This window comes from Leguminivora glycinivorella, chromosome 24, assembly GCF_023078275.1.
Source record: "Leguminivora glycinivorella isolate SPB_JAAS2020 chromosome 24, LegGlyc_1.1, whole genome shotgun sequence".
NCBI classification, from domain to species: Eukaryota; Metazoa; Arthropoda; class Insecta; order Lepidoptera; family Tortricidae; genus Leguminivora; species Leguminivora glycinivorella.
This window is the reverse complement of record NC_062994.1, coordinates 6,089,403-6,103,089: the sequence shown is the minus strand read 5'-3', so window position 1 is coordinate 6,103,089 and position 13,687 is coordinate 6,089,403. Positions and strand designations below refer to the sequence as shown.

Below are 13,687 nucleotides of genomic sequence, written 5' to 3'. Positions count from 1 at the left end.
ATTATTATGTTTTTGGCCGCTTTGAATGGGACTATAATTAAAATTGTGTTTGGTGTCCTATTAGGACCTAGGTCATTCATTATCTACTGCCAAAGCCAAATTTTTCTCTGTAAGTATATTGTTAAGAAATATAAAGTTTTATATTACAGCAAACATGATTTTTGTCTTATTACAACAAACTTACCCTGCATTTAATTGTGTTGCAATGCAATCATTGAAACTCGTGTCGATTTAAAACATTCCCTTCGGTCGTGTTTTTTTTTGCCACTCGTTTCAAATTTCCTTTTTTACGCACTTGTATCGTAATTCGTAAATTCATTTGAAATTCGACCTTGTTCCTACCAGAAGGTATATTTCTAAACAATAGCCATTGTGTACAACGGAACGTAATTTTTCTATTTTTGGTGTATAAGAAATATTATCAATTACGGACAATTTTAATAAAAGGCACTTGGATATTTTAGTTGAAATATTTATAAACATGTACCTATATTCAAAATAATCAGAAAATTATTAGACCGCATTATCTATTGAGGAAGTAAAGTAAAATGTTGTGAAACGGAACGGAACTATTAGAAACAAACGTCAATCAGTTCAGTTCGCGAGATATTTCTAATTTGATAACAAAAAATAATTGAAACAACAATAAAACCATGTTTTCCTGATAAAAGCAAGATTCAATAACATAAGTGTATTTCGTACCACCGTTTGTGATGCATTTCATACTTAGTTTATAAGTGATTTTAGTTTATTCTTCGTGTTATTACATACCATTAAGGTAAGTCTTTGTTAAGATGTATTTTGCATTAGGATGTTTATGAGTTGACCTTAATCTTTAAAAAGTTATTTTAAAACTATATCTTTAGGTTACTTTTTTCGTAAACAACCGGAGAAGTGGGCGTAAAAACTGATAAACATGCAAAATAAGTGGAGCAGAGATTCTATGCTAATGAGAAATTAGCCAATTTTCATCTTAATTGTAGTGAACAGTAATGAAATAAATGATATATAAACTACAAACTACCTCGTTTTCGGTGTTAGTTTCATTTACAACTTGAAAAGTGGGTATATCTAACCTAGGAAGAAATTCTTACAGAGATCTATTTTAAATCAATTTTTGTTGCTTAATCTGCAAAACCTTGACCTCCTTTTAAAGTAGGAATGTGACAATATTTGTACATCTAACAGAAAGTGGAATAAGTAAAATATAGTAATCCTATTCTAAAAGTAGGTGTTAAACAAGGTAGGTATCATGACTAATTTGTTACCTACAATTTTATCAAAAGGCAAAAATACTGAATGATTAAGAGGAATTAACACATTAAAAACTGAGGAATGAAAGTCAAAGGAAAAAACCCATTAAAAACATAATAAAAAACTTACATGAAATGTATAGATATTGCAGATTTAACACTTCTACTGCAGTAATTAAATTAACTCGCAGTAAACCATACTTTGTAGAGGTATTTTGGCTCTGTACTGCAGCGAACATGTTAACACAGAAAATTATTATATCTGCCTAGGTCTAAAATCTTACCTCACTTTTTATAACAAAATTGTACAGCAGAAAAATAGCTTTCATAAATTGTATAGGAAGCAAATGAGTATGCAAATTGTCTGATGGCAAGCAAATGTAGAAAATACCATCGGATCCCGGGGGGGGGGGGGACCTTGCTTCGGATCAATAACCGTTGGAGGAGTCGCCATCGCCGGACACGGCGAGGAGGACTATGTATATCAATCATCATCCTAATCCCGGCATATTGCCACGGCTCATGGGAGCCTGGGGTCCGCTTTGACAACTATCCCAAGATTTGGCACTAGTTTTTACGAAAGCGACTGCTATCTGACCTTCCAACCCGAAGGGTAAACTAGACCTTATTGAAATTAGTCCGGTTTCCTCACGATGTTTTCCTTCAACGAAAAGCGACTGGCAAATATCAAATGACATAAATTCCGAAAAACTCATTGGTGTGAGCCAGGACTATATATATCTATATACTATATACATAAAAAAAATACTTTTATGTTTTGTTATCTAGTAAAGATTTTTCTGTCTTCCGGCCGAAAATCGTCAAATTTCAGGCCGCTTCGCCATCGAATAGAAATAGTTATTTGTTTTACAAGGGGGGAAAGTTGTTTCACCGCACGTGCCAATATTGAAACCCGAGCAAGCGAAAGATGCCAATATTGGAATTCAAAAAGTGGAATCTTGAGCGCTGCGAAGGTATCATGGCACGAAGGTTAACAAACTTTCCCACCGAGTGAAACACAACATTTTTCACCACACCAGCTCAACACAAACATCAAAAACACAATAAAATAAAACATAAAAATAAATCAAATCCATTAATTTATTCAATATACTGGGGGCACTTTTTAAAATTTTAATACTACCTAAAATTTTAAAAAGTGTGAAAATCTCGAAAGCCAGGCGACTTTTACTAAACCTTATTGTCGATTTTCTGGACCAGTATAAGGTGCCCTCTTGGTGGTTAAAAGGTTGTCCATTAATTACCGGGCACCCGGTATATGATTCAAAAACATCATTTAGAGGAAAAATTTATTAGTTAACTTAAGATACAAATGTTATAATTTGTATGAAATTACTTTGCACTCTTGTGGATAAAATGCAATTTTGCTAACTGTTTTCGAATAGGAAAGAGAGCCCTTACCAGTTGGTGTGGTGAAAAGAAGTGTACACACCTTGCCATAGTAAGAAATGTCTCAGGTCACTTGCTCGTTCACCTCGGCTTCGCCCCGGCCGACAATCACATGTGATCTGAGACAATTGTTACTTAAAACTGCGTCACTTGGTAATTAAAGAAAGTAAAACAACACAAATGTTTGTGTTAACACGTCCAATCCAGTTGGATAGATATAGTAAATGATTTATACTCGTTAGTTAATTATAACCGTTATCTTGCAGGCTACAAAATGACTGACTACACGCTTAGGATAGCTGCGGAATCTCTGCTGGGCGGCAGTTCGCAGTATAGGACATTATGTAAGTATTAGGGTTTATTAAGCTTATAATTATTAAATAACAAACGTTTAATAGGCGAGACGACTAAAAAAAACTAATTAGTCCGTCAGTTAGATTATCAAAGAATTTTAGACACGTATTTTTCTTTTTTTCTCGTAAACGAAAAATGACGACGATACAGTGCGTTGAAGTTTCGCGTGACGTCACGCCTAGGTACAATTTTTACTTAGAAGTGACGTCACAAGCCCCCACACTTGAACTTTGATGCTCTATATCTTTGTATTTTTTCATTAATTAGAAAAAGTGAAAAATATGTGATCAGTATTTTTGGACGATCTAAGTGACGGACTAAACAAATGCCATTAGTAGGGTTCCGTAGTCAACTAGGAACCCTTATAGTTTCGCCATGTCTGTCTGTCCGTCCGTCCGTCCGTCCGTCCGTCCGTCCGTCCGTCCGTCCGTCCGTCCGTCCGTCCGTCCGTCCGTCCGTCCGTCCGTCCGTCCGTCCGCGGATAATCTCAGTAACGGTTAGCACCAGAAAGCTGAAATTTCGTACCAATATGTATATCAATCACGCTGACAAAGTGCAAAAATAAAAAGTGGAAAAAATGTTTTATTAGGGTACCCCCCCTACACGTAAAGTGGAGAGTATTTTTTTTTTCATTGCAATCCTAACGTGTGATATATTGTTGGATAGGTATTTAAAAATGAATAAGGGTTTACTAAAATCGTTTTTTGATAATATAAACATTTTCGGAAATAATCGCTCCTAAAGGAAAAAAAAGTGTGTCCCCCCCCCCCCTCTAACTTTTGAACCATATGTTTAAAAAATATGAAAAAAATCACAAGGGTAGAACTTTATAAAGACTTTCTAGAAAAATTGTTTTGAACTTGATAGGTTTAATAGTTTTTGAGAAAAATACGAAAAACTACGGAACCCTACACTGAGCGTGGCCCGACACGCTCTTGGCCGGTTTTTATTTTTAATGTAGCCGTCATATCAGAAACGAGCCGCATTTTATGTATGAGAAATCGCTCGTTAGTAAGACGCATACGCATCGGAAAGCTAAAAGCGTGCACCGGAAGACACTAATTTAAAATGTCAAATTCAAAATTTCAAAATTTTCAATAGACTATGACAAGAAAGTAGTGTAAGGCCTGAGCGGACGCTCGGAGTGTTCATTTTGGCGGAGCGTGCAGTGTGGCGGGCTAGCCCATGTGTGTGCTATGCAGCTTCAAGCGTCAAATCAGGACACTTTTATGAGATGAGCTTCAATTGATTAACATGCACGCCGCACGTCAGGCCGCCCTAAGGCTGGTTTTAGGGCCAGTTGCAGCCACCACATTTGACAGACACATCATCGTCACGCAGCAGACGTCTATGGAACTTTCCATACACCAAAATTTAACGCTTTAACGGTGACAGGCGGTTTGATGCAACCGGCCCTAAGTGTCATGGGGACCGATCGCGCGGTGCGATCCGCATCTAACTAATTATGTAGTAAGTTCAGGGAGCGCTTTAGAGTACTTATCTAACGGCCCAGCCACGACATTGGTCTAAGCGCGACAGCGTTGAGCGGCGGCCATACATTGGAGCGAGACACAACGATGGGACTTTTCATTCGCACGTATGGCTGCCGCTCACCGCTGTCGCGCTTAGACCAATGTCGTGGCTGGGCCGTTAGAGTACTTACCTAAAGCGGGCGGGTCCGCGTGGATGACATCAACTTCATACAAATAGGCTACTAGACTCATATCTAATTTGGCACAATAAATGATTGTATTCTGTAATATGTATTTGTCATAAGAAACCAATATGTAATGACTATGGGTATTAAATGTGTACGATGATTACGTATTTTTAATTTAAAAATGTGAGTAATTTTTTGTTTATTTTTGGCCATCGAAAAAGCTGTCGGCCGTGTAGTGACGTCATAGAATTCATGTCTCATTCATCACCTTTATGCCTCGTACTTAATGTCAGAAAGTGATGTTTTCGCACTGAATGACTTCATTCACAGAAAATCTATAGATGACATGGCTGATGTTGTTTTTGCCTGATTACGTAAAAGTATTCTTTAAAAAATTTTCTTGCGGTTTATAAGTCATAATAAAATATAGTGATATTTTTTTCGGTTAATTGGACAGTAAGTAATAATATAAAATTAACTTTAAAAAGGGTCAAGTAGCCTATTAGCCGTGCGGATCGCTCCAACGAATATAACCTAACCACAAAATTAAAATTTTGAAAAAACCCCCGACCGCGACATAGTAGACCGATTTTCATGAAACATAGCTAAGAACACTCCCGACTATATAGAGGTACAGTCATCCATGCGACAAACGTGGCCATACCATCATAACTGGCTCTTTATTAGAGCTGCCTCCATACCGGACATATTGACTCGTTGCAAAACCTCTGTGTTCGTCACACGATCTTGCCACTTAATCCTGAGTATGTTGCGTAAGCAACGCACGTGGAAAGTGTCACTTGCACTTTGTACTGGCACCAAGACTCTGAAGCGTAGGTAAGTATTGGGAGCACCATGGCCTTGTACACAGAAAGCTTGGTTTGGAGTTTAAGATCGTGCGACTTCCAAACACGTTGGTTTAATTTGCCAAATGTGGCTGCAGCTTTGGCTATGCGTGACAGAATTTCTGAGGCAAGGCGATTATCACTACGTATTTGGCTGCCCAGGCATTATCAGCGCTGGTAGGTACCTCTAACTGGTTGTCTGAGTACCTGGGTCTTGGTGACGCTTATCACCAAGCCAAATCTCCCCCCCCCCCCCTCCCCCCGACTCCCGACTAACTCAGCTTTCAGACAAAAAAAAACTAAATCTAAATCGGTTCATCCGTTCGGGAGCTACGATGCCACAGACAGACACACAGACAGACAGACAGACACGTAAAACTATAACACCCCTTCGGTTTTGCGTTGGGGGTTAAAAGCCAGCCTAACTGTTTTTGACACAAGTATGTAATGTTTCAGCTCACTCACAGTCTGTGAACCTGGTGACGGAGGACCTGGTGGCGGGGCACCGGCCCGACGGCAGGATGTCGACTGTCAGACGGTTCTTCTGTCTGTTTGTCACCTTCGACCTGCTCTTCACTAGTCTCATGTGGCTTATATGCGTTATGGTGAGCTCATTTACCTATTATTAGGGTTGCAAAAAAACGGTTTTTTTTCTGGCTTGAAAAAAAACATGAAAAAAAACCGTGAAAAAAAACAGTTTTTTTTTCTGGAGTATGTTTTTTTTCTAAAGTACGAAATCTCAAAATTTGCAAAGTAGTTAATACTTTTATACGGTTTTTTAGACTTAATGTTAACTATTAAACGAATTTAATGAAATAACTTTAATTTCTGGTCTTATAAAAGTAACATTTACGAAATCTGTAGTTGGTAGTTCTCACTATTTACTGTTGGCAACACCACCGCCACTCCACGCTACACACAGCATTGGGAATTCCCCAATAAACGTTTGTAATACTGAATGTTAATTGAATTAAAATGTACGTTATTGTTATTGAAACACGTTACAACTCACGAAAAACCGTTATTGTCGTATTATTTGTTCATCTGAAAAAAAACCATATTTAGAAAAAAAACCATGGTGCTCGGTTTTTTTTTCATGTTTTTTTTCACAATTCTGAAAAAAAACCTTTGGTTTTTTTTCTATTTACAACCCTACCTATTATACATATTTACTGAACTTTATAAAGATAAGCGCTGGTGGCCTAGCGGTAAGAGCATGCGACTTACGATCCGGGGGTCGCGGGTTCGAACCCCGGCTCGTGCCAATGTGTTTTCGAAATTTATGTGCGAAATGTCATTTGATATTTGTCAGTCGCTTTTCGGTGAAGGGAAACATCGTGAGGAAACAGGACTAATTCCAATAAGGCCTAGTTACCCTTCGGAAGGTCAAATGGCAGTCGCTTTCGTAAAACTAGTGCCTATGCCAAATCTTGGGATTAGTTGTCAAAGCGGACCCCAGGCTCCCATGAGCCGTGACAAATGCCGGGATAACGCAAGGAGGATGATGATGACTGAACAAAGATGTGGCATACAGGCATATATAGTGACAGCACAGCGGTGTTACTGAACAAGCGAGCCAAGCGTGCCAAGCGTGCATTCTGCGACAAATCTCGCGCGCCGTAAACCCATCGATCAATCGCGTATCGTTTCACCAACGCTCATTTAGTCTCATGTTGCTTATATGTGTTATGGTGAGTTATTTCCACAGACCAACCCCTATAGACATCCATTACAAGACGACTCGCGGTCGCCAGCCTTCCTAGTATTTGCACTGATATAAGCGCGGGCGCTCGCCGTGCCCGATCAGTATCGACCAAGTAACAGACCCGAAAGCAGCGCGTGTTTTTCGCACTAAAAAATTGGAAAAGGGTATTTTGATGCCTTAAAGATGTCCACCTGTAGTGTGAAATGGTGTGGAAAGGTAACAAGAAGCTCAAATTTAAAAACAGACGGCATTACATTCCACAAATAAGTCATATTTATAATTTATTCAGAGCCGGCATAGGTCAACTTACATTGGCCACTTACGCGTCAGTAGAGGGACAGTCATACTTCTGTACCTTTTCATCTGGCGCGACTGCCCGCCGTCCTTGAAACGGCCAATCACAGCGCGCTTAACACATTCCCCGCCCGCTCCTCGCACCCCAAACACTGGTGACTCGTATCGCGAACAAAATATACAAGATTTCTACTCTATAGGAGGTTCTCTGTGGTTATTTCACTTATTAAATGTGTCACTTAATAAAGACGTGGCATAATATTGTGACAGCACAGCGGTTTTACTGAAAGAGCGAGCAAAGCGTGCACTGCGTGCAGTCTGCGACCAATCGTGCGCGCGATGTTAACTCATCGACCAATCGCGTCATGCCGTTCCGCTAATTGTTTGCTTGGTCTATGGCAAATTGAAGTTTGCGTCAAAATAAATGAATTAATGTTGTTATTGCAGCTATCGTGAAATAAAATTTAAACTTCCAAACCCCGTCTTAAAAAAAAGAATCGCGGTATTTTTTTCAAAAGAATCCTACACTACACTCAAGTATTGGTCAATAATTTCATTTTTGAATGATTGTATGTTTTTAGGGTTCCGTAGCCAAAATGGCAAAAACGGAACCCTTATAGTTTCGTCATGTCCGTCTGTCCGTCTGTCCGTCTGTCCGTCTGTCCGTCTGTCACAGCCGATTTACTCGGAAACTATAAGTACTACAGTGATGAAATTTGATGGGAATATGTGTTGTATGAACCGCTACAAAATTATGACACTAAATAGTAAAAAAAAGAATTGGGGGTGGGGCCCCCCATACATGTAACTGAGGGATGAAAATTTTTTTTTCGATGTACATACCCGTGTGGGGTATCAATGGAAAGGTCTTTTAAAATGATATAAAGTTTTCTAAAAAACATTTTTCTTAAAGTGAACGGTTTTTGAGATATCAGCTCTCAAAGTCGTAAAAAGTATGTCCCCCCTCTATTTTTATAACTACGGGGTATAAAATTCTAAAAAAAATAGAGGTGATGCATGCTAATTAACTCTTTCAACGATTTTTGGTTTGATCAAAGTATCTCTTATAGTTTTTGAGATAGGTTGATTTAACTGTAATTTTGGCAGGTGTATAAATTGACATAATAAGTTTATTATATTTGCTGCTACGGAACCCTTTGTGCGCGAGCCCGACTCGCACTTGGCCGGTTTTTTTATATTTGCTAGATACATGGTTACATAATAAAATAACCTAACTACAAAATAAAAAAATTGAAAAAACCCCCGATATAGATAGTGGACCGATTTTCATGAAACATGGCTGAGAACAATCCCCACTAACTCAGCTTTCAAACAATAAAAACTAATCTAAATCGGTTCATCCATTCGGGAGCTACGATGCCACAGACCGACACACACACAAACAGACAGACAAACACGTCAAACTTATAACACCCCGTCGTTTTTGCGTCGGGGATTAAAAAAAGTTTTTATAATAAATGTAGAGGTGCGTTCATATCTCGCCAACAATATTGGCATGCAATATTTTATTACAATACATGTTTTTTGTTTCAGATGAAAGGAGAAACGCTAGAACAGATACTAAACAGAGAAATAGTACAGTATAACATTAAAGTATCGCTGTTCGACATAGTCCTAGTGGCGATATGTAGGTTTTTCCTATTATTGCTATTCTATGGCGTGCTGTATATACACAACTGGAGCATTATAGCGGTAAGCACTAGAGATCACATATTATTACTTTTTAAGCAATAATATGTGACATTTTAAGTAACAGGTACCACATTGTCGCTCATAATAAAGGAGAAAGCTTGTATCGTTATATGTATAACCCGTTAGAGTCAAGAGCGTGACTAGTTGTGGTCCAATTTTTTTATAAATTTTATGTTATTTCTATTGATAAATATGTACCATACGATCTTTTCATAATGTGTTACCATTTTCCATATTATACAAGGTGCCGATGAGGAAACTGAATAATTTTAACCAAGCATTCTGAGGCCAAAGGAAAGAAAAAATATTATGATATGTACAGATGAGGGAAAAAAACGCTCGTTTGAGCTTAAGCAATAATGTGGTAACTTTTGCTTGAAAACGGCACATACCATACGATCTTTTCATAATGTGTTACCATTTTCCATATTATACAAGGTGCCGATGAGGAAACTGAATAATTTTAACCAAGCATTCTGAGGCCAAAGGAAAGAAAAAATATTATGATATGTACAGATGAGGGAAAAAAACGCTCGTTTGAGCTTAAGCAATAATGTGGTAACTTTTGCTTGAAAACGGCACATTTCCCAATTAAATGTTCCTAGAAAAATGTGACCCCAGGGTCACATTACAATATCTACTCAAAAAAGTTCATTTTAGTGCGATACCTTGACTCTTCTCGTGAATTATATTACTAACTAAGGTCCTTAAGACCTCAAAATTGTATTTTAATTGCATAAATAACCCCATTTTATTGGTTTCAGCTCACCACGTCAGGAACGTGTGCCTTTTTAATAGCAAAAGTTTTTGTATTCGATGTGAGTACCGTTTATATTTCATTGTCAAAATACCAAAAATGCAATTTTATTTTGAGAAAGTCTCCAATATTATAGGGAGAAAAAGTGAAGACACATCCCACAGAACTAGATTTAGATAGAAGAAACAAGTTCATCTATTTGTATAGGGACCGAGCGTGTCAGATTTTGTACTGAAGTTGTTACTTTCCCGTGATTATAAATATGTCTCAAGCCCTTGAGTCTTCATCATTTTTGTGTTGTTGCAATTAAATATCACGTAACGAGGCATTTTTATGTTTCTGTTGACTTCAACTTACAAAGGCCTGGATCTGTAGGATGCTACAGTTTTGGTTAGTAAATAGGCGTTAGGACAGCATATTCTGCCGGCATGCATCGGCGTAGAAGTTTTTTTTTATATCCAGTTTCATTTTAAGAAAGTCACTTAATAATGTTATGTAAAATAGTGATTTTTATTGAGCAAAGCTAAATTGTATACTCATATTAGAGGTCGGCAACGCACCTCCAACACTTCTGGTGTTTATCGGGTGTTCACGGGTGGCAGTGATCGCTTACCATCAGGCGACCTGTCTGCTCGTTCCTCCTAACGCATAACAAAGTGGTTTTCCAACAAATGAGGCCATATGCTTCAAGGACTTCGGTAGTTGGTGATAAGCAAAATAACTGTATGATTTCCCCAACAGTGGCCAAACGCCGCGGAACCAGTGTTCCAGGTGTTCCTGATCCTGGCTTCCTTCACTTTATCCTGGGGGGAGGCCTGGTTCCTGGACTTCCGAGTGCTGCCCCAGGAGTTGCAGGCCAAGCAGATCATAGAGGCCATAGGTTCGTGCTTATTTTATCTGTATCTCCCCCAATTCCTATACTGGAAAATCGACAACAAGCAAAAATTTAAAAACAGCCAATTGTTTTGTCAGGTAAAGCCTATAAAAACGAATTACCTACCAGAATACCTATGGGAAAAGAATATGGAAATTCATGTTACCTAATACTCTAAACTCATGGCCTAATGATGTAAATCGTAACATAATTAATAATATACATAAGACAAAAACAATTATAAAAAACCTATTGTTGCCAAGTACAGGTGCGCACTCGGGTTGTTTACAAACAACCAGCTAAATTAAATGCTTCTTTCCTTATTAATTAGATAAGAACTGTTTAAATAACTACTTAGATATAAATATAGAATTTATAGATTAATACCTTTATTAAATAAAAATACCTACAATGTAAACGAGCGACAACGGCGGCAGATAAACCGTTAGCGGTTTTCGCTCGCTGTTCAAATGTAATAAAATAGTATATAAGTGTTTTTAGATAAATAAATTAAAAAAAAAAAAAAAAAAAAAAATTGCACGCGGTGCGAAGTCGGTTGCCTCAGACTTAAAGTGTCGGGTGGAGCCCGACGCACGCTATCCAAAGCCGGGCGCCTTCGGTGCCCTCATACTTAAAGAGTCGGGTTAAACCCGACGCACTCTAATCAAAACCGGGTGCCTTCTTTCTTAGTGTCGGGTGAAACCCGATGCTTTCAAGTCACATACTAAATAAATAATCATCTAACGGATGCTCTATGTGAATACAGAAACAATGATTTTCATTATAATGTGCCTAGGAATGTTATGATCAGAGATCGCACGGATTTGCGACATTCTTAGGGCCAATTGAGACACTCTATTTTCGCTGGTGCAAGTAACCAGTACGTCATTTTGATGACATATTGTAGTATGAGATGACACACGAAAATGCGATCTCTGGTTATGAAGCGTTGTTATTTGTGCCGGCCCGGGGCAGCACGCAACCAGTGTTCTATTCTGTGTTCCTGATCCTGGCTTCCTTCACTTTATCCTGGGGGGAGGCCTAGTTCCTGGACTTCCGAGTGCTGCCCCAGGAGTTGCAGGCCAAGCAGATCATAGAGGCCATAGGTTCGCGTCTATTTTATACTCTCATCATCCTCCTTGCGTTATCCCGGCTTCTGCCATGGCTTATAAAATAAATATTAATAAATATTGGGGACACCTTACACCGATCAACTTAGCCCCAAACCACAGTATAATAAAGAGTACTATCGTACAGTATGGCCACTCCCGCTCCCCGCTGAAAGCCGCCCACCCCTTCTCGGTTACCTCACAGTTAAAAACACGAACAGTCGACCTGTCATATTTCACTCATGGTACGCGTTCACCTACACGAGCTTAGACTGTGTGCTAGGAATGCGCCTCTTTCAATATATTTTGATCGCCAGTGTCCGAGGTGTGCCCAAACTAAGCAAAGCTTGTACTATGGGTGCTAAGGGACGATATACATACTTAAATAGATAAATACATACTTATATACATAGATAACATCCATGACTCAGGAACAAATATATGTGCTCATCACACAAATAAATGGCCTTACCGGGATTCGAACTCAGGACCGCGTCTTAGCAGGCAGGGTCACTACCGACTGAGCCAGACCGGTCGTCAAACGTTATGGGAGCCTGGGGTCCGCTTTGACATCTAAATCCCAAGATTTGGCGTAAGCACTAGTTTTACGAAAGCGACTGCCATCTGACCTTCCAACCCGAAGTGTAACTAGGCCTTATTGGAATTAGTCCGGTTTCCTCGCGATGTTTTCCTTCACCGAAAAGCGACTGACAAATATCAAATGACATTTCGCAACTAAGTTCCGAAAAAGTAATTTGGTACAAGCCGGGGTTCGAACGGGCGACCTCCGGATCTAAAGTGGTAGGTTCTTACCGCTAGGCCACCAGCGCTATAGGTGAAAAACAAAAGAAAGTCACCTGCTGTATGTGTGAGTGACGTGTTCGAATAGGAGTTTGTTTTGTTTGTGTTACAAATTTTAAATATGTGTTCTCTATTCGAACATGTCACTCACACATACAACTTTCTTAAGTTTTACACCTATACGTGTCTATTTTATACTCTATGCCTCCTTTGTTCCCTTCGGCGTGTCGAGGTTCCTTTCTTCATACAATGGATGCCCAATAGGCAGCAGCATTAACAGCCCTAGGTGTCGCTTCCCTCAGATCGAGTTCCGAGCAGTGATGTGGGCATGCGGGGCACACCAGACCCTTTAGCACAACTTGCCTTGTCGCGCACGACTCCATACATCAAGCGCGACAATCCAAGTTGTGCTTGAGGGTCTGGGGCCCATTTCTTTTAAAGATTAGTCTAATTGTGTGTTGCCATGGCAACCTATACGATTTGACAGTTCGTGTACTAATAATGTTAGTCAAATATCATTCGAGAAACGGGCGCCGGTTTACGGTTTTGTGTCGCAGGTACATTGAGTCGAGGGGCTACAGAGAAATTCCCATTTGACCATGTTTTGCTTCAGGCTCATATGGCATAAATATTTGTTGTCTTTGGGTAAGGTATAGTATAGGTAGTATAGGCTAGTGATTCAATGTCACGAGTTCAAGCGTTTGGTTTTTTAGGGTTCCGTAGTCAACTAGGAACCCGTATAGTTTCGCCATGTCTGTCTGTCCGTCCGTCCGTCCGGGGATAATCTCAGTGACCGTTAGCACTAGAAAGCTGAAATTTGGTACCAATATGCAAAAATAAAAAGTGGAAAAAAATGTTTTATTAGGGTACCCCCCCTACACGTAAAGTGGGGAGTGATTTTTTCTTTCATTG

General features: G+C 39.2%; 1 protein-coding gene across 1 annotated transcript in view; it reads left to right on the top strand.

Moving 5' to 3' along the window:
• Nucleotides 1–603: 603 nt before the first annotated feature.
• The window catches only part of LOC125238665 (steroidogenic acute regulatory protein-like), a 53,146-nt gene continuing 40,062 nt past the window's right edge, over nucleotides 604–13,687 (top strand). The window contains exons 1-6 of the mRNA XM_048146056.1: nucleotides 604–778; nucleotides 2,930–3,007; nucleotides 5,979–6,127; nucleotides 9,076–9,234; nucleotides 9,999–10,052; nucleotides 10,733–10,871. Coding sequence (XP_048002013.1) covers nucleotides 2,938–3,007; nucleotides 5,979–6,127; nucleotides 9,076–9,234; nucleotides 9,999–10,052; nucleotides 10,733–10,871 — 571 coding nt within the window. The 5' untranslated portion in view covers nucleotides 604–778; nucleotides 2,930–2,937. The remainder of the gene's footprint in view (nucleotides 779–2,929; nucleotides 3,008–5,978; nucleotides 6,128–9,075; nucleotides 9,235–9,998; nucleotides 10,053–10,732; nucleotides 10,872–13,687) is intronic.